This window comes from Tympanuchus pallidicinctus, unplaced genomic scaffold, assembly GCF_026119805.1.
Source record: "Tympanuchus pallidicinctus isolate F22 unplaced genomic scaffold, pur_lepc_1.0 scaffold1, whole genome shotgun sequence".
Lineage (NCBI taxonomy): Eukaryota > Metazoa > Chordata > Aves > Galliformes > Phasianidae > Tympanuchus > Tympanuchus pallidicinctus.
The window spans coordinates 6,555,547-6,573,330 of record NW_026294618.1 but is presented as its reverse complement, the minus strand read 5'-3'; the positions used below and the strand labels follow the sequence as shown (position 1 = coordinate 6,573,330).

At 49.8% G+C, this 17,784-nt stretch overlaps 1 protein-coding gene across 1 annotated transcript; it reads left to right on the top strand.

Annotated features, from left to right (window-relative positions):
* Positions 1–668: 668 nt before the first annotated feature.
* Positions 669–17,095, top strand: PPM1G (protein phosphatase, Mg2+/Mn2+ dependent 1G). Its single transcript, XM_052688352.1, has 10 exons — positions 669–948; positions 4,143–4,212; positions 10,515–10,600; positions 10,940–11,072; positions 12,471–12,940; positions 13,361–13,498; positions 14,262–14,496; positions 15,591–15,720; positions 15,838–15,940; positions 16,365–17,095. The coding sequence occupies exons 1-10, from the start codon at positions 829–831 to the stop codon at positions 16,563–16,565; spliced, it is 1,686 nt and encodes a 561-aa protein (XP_052544312.1). The 5' UTR covers positions 669–828; the 3' UTR covers positions 16,566–17,095.
* Positions 17,096–17,784: the final 689 nt, after the last annotated feature.

Genomic DNA, 17,784 nt, shown 5'->3' with positions numbered 1-17,784 from the left:
GATACTAACCTTCGCCCTGTGCGGATTGGTCGGTGGGCGGGGCTCGAGGTACCAGGCGCGATAGAGGGCGCCCGCGCACCTGTGAGGCAAGATGGGGCGGGAGTGGGGATCTCAGCCACCAATGGGAGCAGCGGAGCGGGCTGCCGGCATCCGCTGATTGGTCGGCGGCGGGGGCCCGCGGTATATAGGGCGGATAGTAGCCCCACGCTGAGGGCGTATTGCGTTGTATTGGTTTGTTTTTCTGCGGAGAGTGTTCTCGAGTAGGTTTCAGGCACTCCATGTGATGCTTCGCCCCCTGCACCAAGCCCAGGCGCTCCTCGTAAACACTACAGTGCCATCGGTTCTGAGTTCCTAGTTCTTCCTTCCCCGCGCGCGTACAAATGAGGCACCGCCTCAGAGGGGCTGCTGCAGCCGAACAGCGTTACGGGGGGCAGCCCCAGGGCTGCTCCTGATAGCTACTGCCAAACGCTGGGCGACCTCCGGGAGGGCTGAGGCAGCCGAGCGGAGCGCCTACCTAGCTGTGCCGCTCTAGGAGCTGCCCGTCTCTATGGTTTGCACTTCCGGTCCCCTCTTCTTGGCCGAGCGGGTTGAGTGCCCCCTCCCCCCACCCCCGTGGCGACTCTCTAGCCCGCGCTTCCGGCCGCGCTACTTCCGCTCGGCGGCTCGTTGGTGGGTGGTTCCGCCGCCCTCGCCTCCTCGCCGCCCGCTCCGGGCCGCCCGCGCTCTTCAGGTGCCGCCCGCTCCGCTTCGGCCGCCTCAGCGTTCGCCGCCACCTCCCCTCCGCGCACGGCCGCCGCGCCGAGGGCTGGCATCGCGGCGGCCTCCGCCATGGGCGCGTACCTCTCGCAGCCCAACACGGTGAAGAGCTCCGGGGATGGGGCCGGGCTCGGGCCGCGCCCGCTGCACTTCGGTTTCAGCGCTATGCAGGGCTGGCGCGTCTCCATGGAGGTGAGCGGGGCCTGGCCGAGGGTCTGGGCCTGGCGGGAGCGAGCGCTGCTCCTCCTTTCCCTCCCTGCCCTCCCTTCTCTCCCTCCCCCCTGTGCCACCCCCGGCCCTGCGCCGTGCTGGGAGAACTCCGCCCGATGGGAACCTGGGGATGAGGACGGATAGCGACTGCTCACTCAGGTGTAAAGCGATAAGACAAGGGGGAAGGGTTTTAAACTGATAGAGATTTGCGTGAGGTGTGGTGGAAAATTTTCCCTCAGAAGGCAGCGATGGCGGTGCTGCCCGAGAGCTGAGGGTGCCCCGTTTCTGGAGGTGCTCAGGGCCACCAGCAGCCCTGATGGAGTGGCTGGCAGCCCAGCCTGCAGGTGCTGGGTGGTGTTTGAGACCCCTTCCAACCCAAGCTATTCTGCGAGTCTATGAATAGCATTCATGTCGTGGTTAATTTTCTCTTATAGGTAGCTAGTAAACAAGGGGAGCTCAGGAAGGAGCAACACTGGGCCCTGCAGCCTTAAGGGTGCATCTTCTCTGAATGGGGAAAAGCACCTTCTTGTTTGCAGCCCTCTGGCTTGGTCTGGATGGCCTATTCGCAGCATTTGGATTCTTCCAGTACGATTCCACAATGGGATGCTTCATCACTTCTGAAGTGCTTTAGTGGTTTCACTGGTGACAAAGCAGTGACTGAGTTTTTCCTTCTTTCTGCGTGTACCGGAGCTTTATGAAGGCGCAGGGTATGGTTTCTAGAGTAGAAGAGGAAGAAAGGAGAATTGGTGCCTGTGCTCCTAAGGTGAACTTGGTATTTTTGTGCTCAGTTGGCTGTGAGCAGTGGCGTCTCCATTGTGTTGGCCTTTATATGTGGAGACAGAGACACAGCTGGAGCACTGGGGTGACATGCAGCCATCAGCTTGTGGCAAAAGGCTGAATGTAGGCAGTGTTCTGGTGCACAGAGGCTGGAAACATCTGAAGGATGTGGGCTCGGATGGGGGGGAGCAGAGAGCCTGTAGCACTGCTGGTGGGTTACTGTAGTCCTCCCACAGGTGGGAAGCTGGCTCAATTTTGCTATTTTGAAGCCTGTTCTCACTGCTGTTGACCTTTCTGGAAATTGGATGAGGGCCAGAGCTTGCAGCTGTGTTTTTTGCCCTAACCAACATCTTTGGCATATCTCCCCACTGAGAAAAGCGGTGCTGAGGGCATTGGCGTGGATGTGGTTCAGCTGCATTATCACAAGGAATGAGATGGTGGGAGTGCTGTGTTACAAACTGAACCTGCTGCAGATTTCTCCTGTGTATTTGGTGGAGTTTTTGGTGGATGGGTCTTTACCCCTTCTTTCACGTTTAAGTGTACTCCCACTTTTCCATTAAGCTTGGGAAAAGCTCTGAGCAAAAGTGTATTCCTTTGGTTAATACTAAAGTTTTTAGGTATGGGTTTTGTTGGTGAAGCTTAGCAGCATGTATGGAAGTGGTAGAAGGATATGGGCATTTTTGGTTGGTAGCAGATCCTGCTAAAGTTCTGTCTGTTGCCTGTGGGTCACGTTTTAGGAGCCTCCAAGTGAGACAGGTATAAGGAGTTCTAAAGATACATACTGTAAAAATCCATTTTTACTCCAAGGAGGTGGTTTTGTACATGAGGAAATGCTTTGGGCTGAAGGCTGATAAGGGAGGGATTGCTGGCAGCAGGGCTTTGTGAGCTCCATTGCTCATTGTGGAGCATGAGGTCCTTTACCTGTTTGTCTGCTTCCTCGACAGCTGCCCTGGTTTGGGATCAGGACATGTTGCAGTCGTACAAATGGAGTAGAAGATCATTTTGCTGCCAGCGTTGGGTTTCCTCCCATTTGCGTTTCTTGCTCTAATTAAGCTGCTGCTTAGTCACCAGGGACTTATCCCAGTTAGTTTAGTGTGGTTTTGTTATCTCTCAGGCTTCTGTAAATGCTATGAGAAGTGAGGATAAGAGCAGGAGAGCTCCTCAGCTGTGCAGCAGTCCAGCGTGGCTGAGTGTAGGTCTAGAACTGTTTGGGGATGGCTGGCAGTGTGAATGCAACCAAACCTGAAGCCAGCTGACTTGGAACAAGTGCTTTTCTTTTGGGGCATCTGTAGCATAGTGAGATTCAAGATTAAGAGCTTCAACCACAGCAAGGAGGCGAGATCACTTGTTTCAACAGCCCCATGCATGTTTGCTAGCAGAAGTTTGGTTTGCTCGCAGGGTGAAAGAGGTCACACTGGTGTAAGGTCTGGGCGGTGTCTTCTTCCAGGTCTGCTGCTCCTGTGACCACGTGGAGATAGAGGCTTCTCTGCATATTCACCTCGAGTGTTGGTTGTCTTTGTAGTCTGGGAGCATGTACAGGCTGGTAGGATTCTGACATTGGTACCCCAAAGCCCCTGGGACAAACTTTCCCTCCTGTTTGTGGAGTGTGCCAGGGTTTCTGGGCAGCTGGCAGAACAGGGATCTGTCTTATCTTGGGAAGTGGTACCTGGTTCAGTACTTTGGTTTGGGCACTGCTAGTTGCATCTCCTTTGCTTTGCTGCTGTAAAGATGCTTGGCAGATGCCTGGCTCCTTGCTTTGCTGTCAGGAGCATCCCGTGTGATGGAAGCAGGAAGGAGCCTCTGTGCCAAGAGGAGCTTTTCCAGCCCAGCTCTTTGTTCTCGGTGGGTGCAGTAATGCTGTGTGTAGCAAGGCTGCCTTTCCTTGGTCTGCTGGGATAGACAGCTGCTGTCATCTGTGGTTGTGTTCACAGGACAAGCTAAGGCAAAGCCTGGGGTTGTGTGGAAGGCACAAGCTTGGGAGGTTCCATGTGTAACCCTCTGTGTTCGCCCATGTATCAGAGTAGCTTTTCACTTTGCACAGAACTTGTTTGGCAAGAGCAGGGGAAGAGGGCTACTACAGTAACACAGCCCTTATAGGTACCTCAAAAAGAAGAAATTGATTCAGACTTGAGCGTGGCAATATCTAGAGCCATACTGAGGAATGAAAACAATACACAGCATGATTTAATTGTGAAGAGGCTGTGCTCTAGCACAGAGACATCACAGTGTGAAAGATCCATGTTCCTTCTCTGAGTTCTCACCAGGTAAGCTCTTGGGAATATGTTCTTGCTCTTCCTCCAGCTTTGAGACTGCTTGCATCAGCGCTCACGGCCTCTGCTCCTTTTCATACAGTGCTTTTTGCAGTGCATCTCATCCCAGCCTTCTGCTCTCTCTTTCAGGATGCACACAACTGCATACCAGAGCTGGACAGTGAAACAGCCATGTTCTCAGTCTATGATGGACACGGAGGTAACTGCTCCCCTGCTCCCCCCGGGGTTCTTTGCTGTGGCTGCTTGGTAAAAGTGGCTTCTGGAGTGGCAGCTGGAGCCAGTGTCTGCCTAGCTGTAGAAATCCTGCTCCTTCTTGGAAAGCACTTTGTTACATAGATTGACTAAGGCTCTGAGAGTCTCTTGGGGGTTCTAGAAGGAAGGTCATGGGTTAACACAAAACTGCGAGGAGATTTACGTTCCATCTTCTGAATCTCATTTAAGAATGCCTGTTTATTTTCTTGTGGGGTGTTAGGATAATCACAGAGATTGCAGCTTTATATGTTTGGTGGTTATTTGCATAGGATGTGTTGTATATAAGCAAATATTTTTTTGTGTTTGAACAAGTAATTTGATCTAGCTCTGCTACCCAATAATTTCACTGCCATATTGTACACTTCAGTTGCAAGAAATTGGTAAATAATCACCGTTATCAATTTCCACTGTCTTAATTTTGGACTCCTTTCTTTTAGTAGGAAGAGTCCTAAATCCGTGCTGTTAAATTAAAAAGCAGCCCCCATTTTCTGGCCCTTAAAGCCCACTGTTGCATTGTGGACCCACTGATGCTATGAACCTGACTTAGAATAGTGTGGCTGCATCCAATCTGGCTGTTAGTCCAGGTCCCTCTTGCTCCTGAACTGTCACTTGGGTGCTAACTGGCTTATGCTAAAAGTCCACCATGAATTATTCCAGTTGTTTTTAGCCCAGGTGATGAAATGCCTGGGCCACAGCAGTCGTTCCGCTGCTTGTGTTGGGCATAACCACACATTCCAGGCACTGTATTGTTCCACAGCTCTGATTATGATTGTTGGGTTTGGATTCTAGCTCTGCAGCGTGCTTTCAGGTGGCCAGATAAGCACTGCCTACAGCTTTGAAGATACAGATGTACCATCAGTTTATTGTGACATAAGTGGTGTCTGCTTTGATCTCAGCTCCTTTCCTACCAAATCTTTCTTGAGTGATAATAGGTGGCTTTGTGTCCATGCAGTGTGTATATGTAGTTCACAAAGTGCTTTGATTTGGAAGGGACAGTGAAGATCACCTCACTGCAACCTCTGCCATGAGCTGGGACATCTCCCAGCAGCCCAGGCTGCCCATCCAGCCTGGCTTTGGGCACTGCAGAGATGGAGCACCCACAGCTTCTTTGGGCACCCTGTACCACCCCTCATCACCTTCGTAATGAAGAATTTCTTTCTAATATCTAATCTAAATCTCTCCTCTTTGAGTTTAAAGCTTTTACCCCTTGTTCTGTCGCTATATTCCTGACAAAGAATCCTTCCCCAGCTTTCCTCTAGGCCTTTGGGTACAGCAAGGCACAAAGGGCTCCCCAGAGCCTTCTCTTCTGCAGGCTGAGCAACCCCAGCTCTCTCAGCCTGCTGTGCACTTTGGGTAAGTCCAGGTAGATAACATCAGTTGCTTTTCCCTTATCTGCTGATGCTGTAACTCTGCTATAGAAGGCAACAACATTTCTCAGGGACTGTTTGCCCTTATTGAAACCATCTTGGCTTTCCCCAGTCACCTCTGAGTTCTCTGCCTGCCTTAGCACAGTTCCCAGGAGGATCTATCCACCAATTATTCTTAATGTGTGTCAGTGAGGAATTTCATCTGCCAATGTCATGTATTTGCAGGGCTCAGGTACCAGATGTGCAGGTCCATACTTCTGCAAACCCAGTTTCCTCTATGTTCTGAAGCTCTTTAATGGATGTTTTTGGTATCATGTATGGGCCTTTCATGTCTTTGATAGTGGAGCAAATGGAGGAGGAGGCTGCCTGCTCCCTACATGGCATCTCACTTTCATGCGTGATTGCCTTTAGAATCAAGTCATCTAAATGTGACAGTTTGTAAATAAGAGTTTAAGGCTTACCTGTAGTGGCAGTTCTTCTTACAAAGGTTGGTCCCAGTCAGTAACTGATACATCAGTCAGTTACCCCCAGTTCTGAGATGGGATCAGAAGAGATGCTCTCAGTCTGAAGTGTTTAGATTGAATGTTTTGAAACTCTTTTCCTCTTGAACTTGATTCCAGAGCATGCAGAGAACTGGGTAGGGCACCTGCTCGTGTCCCCAGGATTATCTTTGAGAGCACCTGAGTGATGGATTGGTTCTGAAAGGCAGAGAAGGGCAAAGAAGTCGAGGACTTAGCAACTATAAAGCTTAATGGTTTTTCTTACATAAATTCAGAAACCATTTGTAAGCATCTAACAAGAAGATAAAGTGTAACAGTTGGCAAAAACTGGTTAGGAACAAATGACATCGAGCCAGTGTGTTTTTCTTTGAGATCAACGTGATCTTGTTAGCATTTATTTCGTGTGTTGGTTGTCGAAAAGACTTCTTATGCAGCTCACATCTGTGTAGGACAGGAAGCAACGCGTGTTTCTGTTTCTTCTGTTTGTGGAATTCTTTGTTTTGCTTTTTTTAATGCAATAGAAAAACTTGTGAGAGACACTGGGGAAAGCCATCAATTGGGATGGCACAGATTTTTACTTTGCATTTTACATTTCTGGGGTTGGATTTCTCCAGCTTTTCCTTGGCAAACCTTATCAGAACAGACACAGAAACCGAACCTGACGTGGAAGACCAACGTTTGTCCACTTCTACTTTTGTATGATTTCACTGATGCATTACTTCTTCAGTTCAAAACAATTCCTCGAGTTCATTTCATTTAAAGGAGTTTTTAAGGCAATAATCTCTCCAACGTTTATCAGCTGTCAGTGGAAAGAATTAATTTAGCTTTTCTTTTATACCTCACTCAGATTCCTGGTAGCTTTAAGCTAGTTAAGCCTTAGGTCTCTATTAATCCCCTAGCTTCACATGGGAGAAGTTCTATTACTGCTTTCCTCACCATGTTTTCTCATATGTAGCTTTCCATTTTACTTCACAGTTTATGTTTTCCCAATGAATGATTTCATGCAGCTCCTCTCTTTGGGATGCCAGCAGTCGTAGGATCACCAGTGTTGGAAAGGACCTCTAAGACACCGAGTCCAGCCACCAAGCCATCAGCACCAGGCCCGCTGCTCCCCGGGGGTTCCATGGTGCTCGTTGGCAGCCAACTGATTTGTGACTTGATTCTGAGCTTGCTTTATCTCAAATTCCAATTGAACGTGTCTAAATAAAGATGGGATCTTACAGTCAGATCTACTCTCAGTCTTACAAAGGCGAGAGGGGATGGGTTTGTGCACGTCCGTGTGCTGACAATGATTTCATCTGGGAACCTTGATCTCCAGAGGCCTTTGCCTTGCCTGGGCTTCCATGTTCCTGCCTTGAGGCCACTGCCTGCTCCTGTCTTCACACGTCCTGTTCAGGCCCGTGCTCCTGGAGATGGAGCAATCACAGTGCAGCACGATTCTTGTTGGCTCTTGGGTACCTGACTGCCAGGATAAATGGGGTTTGCTCCATATTTCATCTGAGTGAGACTTGGCTGGATGCTTCTCAGTTAGAAAACAGCAATACAATGATTAATGGAGACTTGGAGAGTTGTGCTGAGGGATTCATAATGCACATGTGGAAGATGTGATCCTAGATACAGTGTTGGCTTGTATATGAATAATTCTGTTCTCCACGTGTTCAACCCCTGAAGGCTTTTGAGGATGCTTCTAGATGGAGGCACTGCACACAATATCCTGTGTGATGAAGAGCACCCAGCAGGACAGAGGTTTCTGCATCAGCTTTCTCACCTGGCTCTTCTGCTTTGCTCTTGCTGCCCTCACCCCTCCGTGGGCCTGAGCATTTGGAAGGAAAGTGCTTGATATTTAGTGAGGATGAGATGGTGATAAAATGTGGTGAGTGAGCTGATTTTTGACATGCAACCAAAACCAGGAGTGTGACACCCAATGAACTGAAAGGAGCCATCAGCAGCCAGCAGGGTGATGCTGAGTGCACCTCTGCACGACTGTGGGAAGTTCCCTTGGCACAGCTTTTGTGACACTTAATGCCCACTCAGTGCTCTGGTCAGGATCTGGCTTCTAGATTGCACTCCCACAAAGGCTTTTTTGATGAGAAAAATCTGATAAGTTTCTTTCTGTTGACAGGTCCAGAAATGCTGAGACAGTATTTAAGTACATGTGTCTGGATCTAAGAGTTGAGTTCCTTGAGCCTAGCTCAGTTTCTCTGGCCACGTTGGCAGCGCTGTGCTTTGAGGTACTGATTCAGCTTATAAAAACCATTAGACCTCCCTGGGACTGCTGTGCAAGCAACTGGACCTGTGGTCTGTGTGCTGGGCTGCTGGCTGCCTCCTGTGCACTGAGGGGATGCACAGCTTTTGGATTGAAGGACTTGTTTTGTTAAATCATCGCCCACAGGTGGAAGACCCCAAAGAATCTTTGGGCATTTTGGTTAAAACACTGTAAGTGAGCATCTTTTTCCTACAGGCTGGGCACCAGCCCGTGCCTTATCTGCTTACAGAGGCAGAATGGAAGCCTTGAGCCCGTGACAGTGAAGCTGCTGTGACTTACTCAGATCAAACTACCTGTTACTTTGAAGAAAATTCCTCGTCCCTAGCTTTGGTGCAAAGATTGCACTGTTCAAACATCTCCATCTGGCAGAGGATCAGATGTCCACGCTGGTATTATTAGATCTGTCAGCTGCTTCCAGCTGGGCAGGAATGGAGCTTCACCGGAGTATCCAAACAAGATTAGAAAGTAGATAAGTCAGATGTCAGGGCTGTCATGCAGATTGAGTTGGAAGAGAAACTGGAGGAGACTGTATTGATGTCTGGCAATCATGTCAGCGGCCCCATGCTGCTGTTTCTGGCTTTTCACAAGCTGTTCCTGCAGTTTTCTTGGGTTTTCTTCTCATTCTGCTGAGGGATGCAAAGTGCAGCACTCTGCTTGCTGGTCAGAAGCGTAATGGGAACACCTAAGTGTAATGTCCAGGTCTAAGCCAAAGCACCAGCCAAGTTCTGAGCACGAGCTCTGCATTCTCACAACTGTCTTTGGGCCTGGCTGTTCAGCTGCTGGTGTCGCTGCCATTATTCATTGCTATCTCCATGGATGGCCAGTAGAAATTGTGTTGGCTCGTGGATAGAAATGTGGCTGCATCATCTGTAACAGTCCTCCATCATCACGTGTAAACGTGTCCAGGTGTGATTCTTTGCTCAGTTTGTCTCATGACCAGTTCTTTAACCTATTTGGCTGTGTGGCATCTCAAAAGGTGAACTTTTTAAGCAAAGTGCTTTATGCCTTACCTAAATTGCTCTGGGCAGCCTGGTCTGGTGAGTGAAGGACCCTGCCTGTTGCAGGGGGGTTGAAATTTTGATCATTGAGGTCCTTTTCAACCCAGGCCATTATGAAATCATCGAATCGTTCAGGTTGGAAAAGGGCTCCAGGTCCAACCATCAGCCCATCCCCACCGTGACCACTAAACCACGTCCCTAAAATGACTCATGGAATCATTAAGGTTGGAAAAGACCCTAAGAAATCTGCTCCAATCACCCACCTACCACCACCGTGCCCACTGGACTAAACTAAATCATGCTTAGTTTTCTCAACAAAAGTCATAGAATCTTCATGAGCAGATGTTGAGTTGGATCCACAAGTTCTGCTTTCCAAAAGCCTAGCTTAATGGACATTAATTGCCTGTCCTTTCCATGGGGGACCCTGTGAGCCCCAGCCAATCTTTTATTTCCCTGCCAGGTCTGTTACTGTCAGGTCGTCTTGGTTTTCCTTCCAAGTTCTCATTAAAAGCACTGGGCTCATTTCTTGCATTGTTTATTCTTCAGTGACCTTCCAGCATTTTCTCCCCTCTTCCTTCCACCACATTTTTGAGAGTATGATCAGAATAGAGCTCAATCTCTTTGTTGTGTAGCTCCACAGCGTTGAACTTTTCAGTGCTATTTTAACAGCAGCTGTTTTGCAGGGTTTCTGTTCTTTGTCAGTGGCCACTTAAGCCCTTTTCAGCAAGCACATTCAAAAAGTCCCTTGTCTGCTGTTTCTTTTTTCTTCCAATCTCACCCCCTTTTTACTTCTCACTATGTTCCCTCTGCACAACTTCCCTCTGCATAGCATGGGTCCACGTGGAACAGTGGCCAGAATAGGCCCATGTTCCCTTCCTGGCAGCTTCCAGTGTTGCCCAGCTCTGAGAGGTGAGAACTTATTGAGGTTTTCCCCAGGGGTGGTCAGCAAATCGAAGCATACCTGAGAAGCACAGCAGTCTGCTCTGTGTGATTTCTTTCTCCACATCTGGGTTGGTTCTGATTGCACCCCAAGATCTGCCTTGGGAATTGGGTTGCTTAAGCGTACGTTGTGCTTCTGGGAGGACCGGCATCTTTAAGTGGTTTCTGCTGTCTTTCAGGAGAAGAAGTTGCCCTGTACTGTGCCAAGTATCTTCCCGAGATCATCAAGGATCAGAAGGCCTATAAGGAAGGCAAATTGCAAAAGGTATGAGCGAAGCACTGCCCTGGAACAGGCTTGAATACCAGTGCAGCAGAAAGCCCTTGTTTGTTACCTAGGGCTTAGGCAGTGCCCCCTCCCTCCAGGATCTGTCTGCCCCACCTTTCTCTATTGTAATTCTCTCTGGTGGTGCTGATCTGGCATTGGGTATCCCCAGGGTTGGTACTGGGATCTGGTTTGGACCAGATGGACCCAGAGATACTGCCTGCCTTGAGCAGTTCAGTCTCCACTTCTGTGTGGTGTGTTCTGGAAGAGGTTTGATCACAGCAGGTATCCTATAGGGATGATGAAACTGTGTGTCCTGATTATGTCTGTGTTCATATTTAGGCCCTGGAAGATGCTTTCTTAGCCATAGATGCCAAGCTCACCACTGAGGAGGTGATTAAAGAGCTCTCTCAGATGGCTGGGCGACCCCAAGATGATGAAGATGAGAAAGAGAAAGTTGCTGATGAAGATGATGGTAAGTCAGATGCTACTGACAAGATAAGACTGCAGCTCCAGGCCAGGCACTGAGCAGCTGGACCAGGTCTCCATTAGCAGGGGGTTTGCTTGTGCAAATCACCCAGTTCAGTTTCAGGTGAAGCTGCCACCTCTCTCCGTTGCTTTGAGCTGATTCTAGGAGAATGCTGATTCATCTGGTAGCTTAATCCTCTGGACAGCAAACCAACCTGTAGCAGTTTTCCATAGGATATCCTCCATGTGCAGACTTCTAGGATGTGGCAGAAATCATTGAGCTGGGAAGTGGGCTAAGCTGTAAAAGTGAAATGTGTGGTGCTTATCTCTGCCAGGCCGCTGTCAGACAACCTGTAGGCAGGACTGAATGAGATTCTTGTCTCTTTTCAGCAATTCTTTCTTGCCAAGAAGTGAGTGTGCTTTTCTGTGAGCAAGTAGTTGCCAGATCATGAAGCCAGCTTAGAAGATGAATCCTGCGCTGCTCTTGGCTGAACAGCTTGTGTCTAGCCTTCAAGCAGATGTAAAGGGATGCTGTCACCCTGAGCAGTGTGTTGATCTGTCATTGCTGAGTTTGTTAGCCCTCATTCTCCAGCCAACAGAGGGTTTTGTTGTTATTGGGTTTGGGTTTTTTCTTTTTTATCCTGTATTTTTCTGAAGCATTTGGGATTTGGCTTTCTTTTCATTTTGACTTTAAGTAGCAAAGAGAAGGATAACCAAGGGGTTGTCAGCAGGGAAATGATGGAGGTTATCTGATACCAGTGGAGTCCTGGGCTCCCAGTTCGGGAAAAGCCATCCTATTTTCTGTCTAGCGTCCTTCATACCTAAAGCTACTTTATGATCTCATTTTAAACGTCTAGATCCCAAATGCTTGGGATCTCTGTGCATAAGCCCTGTGGAGCAACTGCTGTAACAAAAACTTGTTCCCAGTCGTCGCAGTGTTAATGAGCAAATCTGCACATGAAAGCGGTCTGTCTGCTTTCCCCCACAGCTTCATTTGAGCTCACTCTGGTGTAATACGAGGCTCTTTACCCCCCAACCTTTACATGTAATTTAAACACTTCTGTGCTGCCTACAAGCCAGCCAGATAGCATCAGCAGCCTGAGGCGCCGCGATAACTTGCCGACTGCTTGCCTGAGCCGTGGGCAGGAGCCCTTCCCCTGCCATCTGCATATTGTTCATCAGCAGAGCCTGGAAGCAGTGGGACGGTGCAGGCCTGGCTGCATTCGTCTGTGCCTGCTGGTGAGCAGCAAGCATGCTGAGCGTTGCTGAAACACGTCTGCAAATGGCAACCTCCAGTCGCGGCACCTCGCTGCTGAGCACAGTGTGTTGCACAGCTGCTGCTATGGTGATGTGTCCTGCTTTTTGACCCTCTTTGTCCTCACCCCCTCCCCCTTTCCGTTTCTAGTGGATAATGAGGAAGCTGCTCTTCTGCACGAAGAAGCCACAATGACCATTGAGGAACTTCTCACACGTTATGGACAAAACTGCACCAAGAACCTCAAACACAAGTCCTTAGCTCTGGCTGGGGAGAATGCTGCGGAGGGGACAGGCAAGCAGCACGATGGGGAGTCAAATATGAACGGAGAGGCTGAGCCAGGGGACCTTATCGACCACAAGGAGAGGAAGAATGGGAAGCCAGATGAAGAAATCACGGGTATTTCCTCCACCTCAGACAAAGCCAGCACTGGAGGCAACAGCCCTGCTCTGCAGAAGCCTGAACTAGGCAAAGGTGACGAGGCCGTCACCTCTTCTACTGGGGAGGCCGGGCCCTCCTGCTCCTCCACGGGAAAGCCCCAGCGCACAACCAAATCCAAATTTTTTGAGGACAGTGAGGATGAGTCAGATGAGGTTGAGGAAGAGGAGGAAGACAGTGAGGTAGGAAACAGCACTGGGACAGAGTGGCCTTCTGGCTGGGCAGAATGCATTGCTTGCTGTGGTACTTGAGCGACGAGGCTCATCCTAGGTGTGCCCTAGGAGTAGGTTTTTCAGGCTGATACTACGAGGCCATCTCATTGGGGATTGTGTAGATAATTGTGAGGGCACCATACCCTCACCTGCACAGCAGCCATAGTGGATACTCATCGGTCTTGCTGCATGCACCATCCCTCCATTCACTGTGGTAGTTGAAACTAGCTGCTCTGTTCGTAGACATCAGGTTTGGGGAACGCCGACCAGGTCATTTCACTCTTCTGGGGCAAAGTGATCCTCTGTCCCTGGGGTGGAGAGACCAGCTGTCTGGGGAGGGCACTGAGGGTGTCCTGCGTGACTCCTGGTGGTATCTCTTGTTTCTTGTAGGAATGCAGTGAAGATGAGGATGGTTACAGTAGCGAAGAGGCAGAGAATGAAGATGATGAAGATGACACCGAAGAAGCGGAGGAGGATGAGGACGAAGAGGAGGAAATGTTGTTACCAGGCATGGAGGGGAAAGAGGAGGTGCACACCTTGTTCCTGTGTTCTGCAGCATAGTGTGGAGCCAAGGGCACGTGGCAAGGGGTGGGGGGAGGGGATGAGGCTCAGCAGGGGGCTTTCCATTCAGCTAAGAATATTCCTTCTGTTTTCCCGAGGCTGAACACAGCTACTGACAGCCTGACTCAAGGCAAAAGATGGAGGGGTAGAGCATATATCTGGGCTAGAGCACATATACCAGGCTGAGACTTCACTGCAGGGTTTTGCTGTGCTTAGAAATGCTGCGGGAGCTGGCATGGGAGGGGCACGTGTGACAGTAGCAGGACAGCTGCTCCTGGGCAGAGCATTGCCCTTGGCCAGGCCGAGGCTGTGGCTCCTCAGCCCATGGCAGATGGCCAGGGACCCAGGATCTCAAGGAAAGGGAGTTACAGCTTCCAAGGTGCCAACTTTTCTCTTTTTGGGGAGGTATCCTGGCTTGCTGCAAGTCTCCTGCTTGAGTTGGGCGGGAGCTGGAACTGCTGCATTGGAGTTGAGGGCACAGCAGGATGTGTTGAACACTGGAAAATCACGGGCAGTTGTGATGCAGTGAGGGGTGGTTTGATTGTGCCTCTGAGTGAACACACTACTGCCATTTTTCATTCTTCTTTCATTTTCTCCATTGTTCTGTGTGCTTATGGGAAGAAGAGTTAAGATGAGTTTGGGGCAGAGCTGAGCCCGTGGTGGTTAGTGCTGCTTATCATCTGATCTACAGCAATAGGAAAAAGCCTGAGCAAAAATGTTTTTCTTGCAGCCTGGCTCTGACAGTGGGACGACTGCTGTCGTGGCCCTCATCCGAGGCAAGCAGCTGATTGTGGCTAATGCTGGAGACTCTCGCTGCGTGGTGTCAGAAGGTGGCAAGGCTGTCGACATGTCGTATGACCACAAGCCAGAGGATGAGGTGGAACTGGCCAGGATAAAGAATGCCGGTGGCAAGGTCACCATGGATGGGAGAGTGAATGGTGGCCTCAACCTCTCCAGGGCAATTGGTGAGCAGAACTGGGGGTGGGCAGTGGTGTGCCTGGCCTCAGCACATCCGTGCTTCCAGCACTTGCCAGCCACTAAGTTTAAGGAACAGTTTTCAATTTGATGTTTAGAATCTGTTTGGTATTTCATCTGGTGAGGTTTCAGCCTAATGAGAGAAAACAGCCATGAAACTGGCAGTGGAGAGTATGCCCAGCCCCTGCCAGGCTGTGGCACAGGATGCAGTGTGTGAGGCCTTCAGGGCTTTTGTGCCTGCAGCTGTGCTGTCAGGAAACCACCCTGCATAATAAACTATCTCAAAAAAAAAAACCCAACAACTTGACTTTCCAATAGGAAAGATTTTCTCTTTTCTGTTGCTTGTTAGGATGCTGTTGAAGTATCTTGGTGTGTTGCTTACTACAGACCTAACTTCCTACCAGTTTGAGCCCATTTGTTCTTGAGCCAGGCTTGTCTTTTAATTGTATGAGCTCCATTCCCCTTGTGCAGCACTTCAGACAGCACCTGACTGCTGTTTCCTCTCATCCTTTGGTCTCTTACAAGTAATGTGGGAGTCATTAATAACTGAGGAGATCTGGCATGTCTGGTAGCAGCCCAGCAGAGCAGATGAGCAGATGAGAAGCTTGGAGGCATTAGGGGAAGGGTAGGCAGTGACACTGACAATATACTAGGAAATGCACAGAGAAGGGAGAGAAATGTCAGCAGGTAAGGGTTGAAGTGAAGAGTTCTTGTGTGGAAAGACCCAAACCACAGAAATGATCACCCAGGGGTAAAGAGATGAAAACACACGTAGGGTGAAATCTAGGGGTCTGTTTATCTAAGGAAACTATTGCCTACTGTTCTGTGCTTGCTGTTGAAGTGTACTCCTGCAGTGTAATGCCAGATAAGCCCCTTAATCAGAGCTGAGGATTGATTTTTCTCAAGTGAGCTTTAGCTTACTGAGGGTTGAGAAGATCCACAGCAATGTGGGCTGTCAGGTCGGGCGTTGTACTGTCCTATCTAGCCATGAGTTTAGGGCTGGGTAGTGTTCCTCATTGCTCAGGGGTAGGCAGGGTTGCCAGTACCCAGCAGCTGCACAAACTGATCCTCCTCTCCGCTACAGGTGATCACTTCTACAAGAGGAACAAGAATCTGCCTCCAGAGGAACAGATGATCTCTGCCTTGCCTGACATCAAAGTGCTGACAATAAATGATGACCATGACTTCATGGTCATTGCCTGTGATGGAATCTGGTAGGTAGTGAGGGAGCAGTTGTTCCTCTTTGGCCATCACTGCCCTGATCTCTCCTGGGGCAGTGTGGTACGACCGCTCCCTTAGCTAATAACCCTTCTGACCTTCCCGTTCTGCAGGAACGTGATGAGCAGCCAGGAAGTGGTGGATTTCATCCAGTCCAAGATCACCCAAAAGGATGAGAACGGAGTCCTGAGGCCGCTCTCCTCCATTGTAGAAGAGGTAAGGTCCAAAGCTCACCCCATCAGTCTCTCCGCCGTCCTGTCAGCACACAGTGATTCTGCACCCCAGCTCCATCAGGCCTTGTTCAGAGCTTAAGGGATCTGGCAGACGTAGGTCGCAGTGCCGGCTCTTACAGGAGCAGAGTTGTGTCTGAATTAGGGGCCACTTCCTTTGGCGCCTTGATTAATGCCTTTGACCCCTGAGTTACTGTCAAGCCAAGGGAGTTTCTGTCCACTTTCAGGAAGCCAGGGGTGCCGAGGGCTGGTTCTGTCCCTTGTCTGGCTGTAAACACCTTCTGAGCTCAGCCCGTGATATTCTGGGCTGGCAGCCCCTACCTGCACTGCTATCAGAGGGGGCCCAGTGTGTCAGAATATTCAAAGTGCTGTGTGTCTGCTGTCTGCTAACCTGTCCCATCCTTTCTCAGCTGCTGGATCAGTGTTTGGCTCCAGACACCTCAGGGGACGGCACTGGCTGCGATAACATGACCTGCATCATTATCAGTTTTAAACCCCGCAATACACACCCACCTGCTGACAGTGGGAAGAGGAAACTGGAGGATGTGGCAGCACAGGCAGCACCAGCAGAGGAGAACGGCAGCGATAAGAAGAAGGCCAAGCTGGAATAGCAAGCCTCGCACAGGGACTGTGCTGTGCGCTCACCAGACTCTCGTTTCTTAAACATGCTGAACTCAAGACTCCAAAGTCTTGTCCTTTTTTTAGCCTTAGCAGAGGCCTTGTTTGTCCGTGTCCTGGTTGGGGGGTTGGGGGGTGGGTCTGGTTAGCAAGGGCATGTGGCACTGTTCATCTGTAACCATTCCAAAGAGCGAGCCAAGGGCAGAGCTGCACGCGGGAGCAGCCGGCGGCCGCGGCGTGGGAGCCCACCATCGGTGGCAACCTCTTAGCACAGAGCCCTGTGGTTAGAAGGATGTCCCCCCCATTGTCTCCATGTGGTTGTTGCCATTTCTGTGCCTGTGACTTTCTGTTCGGAGGGAAAGAACTTTTTCACTGTTGAGGTTTTTTAAATCTGCACCCAATTATTTAAGGCCCTTTCTGTTTTTATTTGTGAAACAATCCGGCTGTGGTGCTGCCGCCACACCTCATTCTGTTGTACACTTTCAATCAATACTTTTTTCAAACTAAAAGCCCGGAAAACATAGTTGTACTTCTGGTCATTGGTCCTTTCCTGGAAGTGGTGGGCGAGGAAGGTGGGAAGGGAGGAGAGAACATCTCTTTCCCTGTGTCTCAGGGCACCGTGAGGGTTTCTGGGTTGTGGACAGCTTTATATGGCTTGTGTCAATACTGCCACTGCTTCTGTGGGATGAACTCTGCTGTTCCATGCTGCTGTGTCCCCTCACCTTGCACCCATGCTTCACCAGCCCAGAGATCTTCGTGACAAGGTAAGCCCGTTCCCAAGTGGCCCTGACCCCAAGTCCCTCTGTTAAGTGCTCAGTAATGACGTGTCCAGAGCTGGAGCTGCTTTTGTCCCCCCCATGCTCCTCCTGCAGTGAGACCCTCACAGGAGGGTCATTTTTCAATTTAGGTTCTGGTTATTAAAGAGACTCCACCGAGTCTGTTTGGCAGTGATCTCACATTGGAAATTTGCATTGAGATGTTACTGGTTTTAGAGCACTTACTGCGTGCTTCCTATGTTTCATCTTGAGAACTTTGAATCAAAATGCTTGTGGTATGTCATGTGCCATATCCAAGGCCTTTGGCTCTAATAATGAGTCTGCTATCAGGATAAAATCAGTTTTGCTAAGGCTGACTAGGGGTCAAAAGCACAGAACACAAAGTAACAGGCACCACACAGCCTGTGCCTGTTGTCCGTTGGCTGTGGCACGGCCC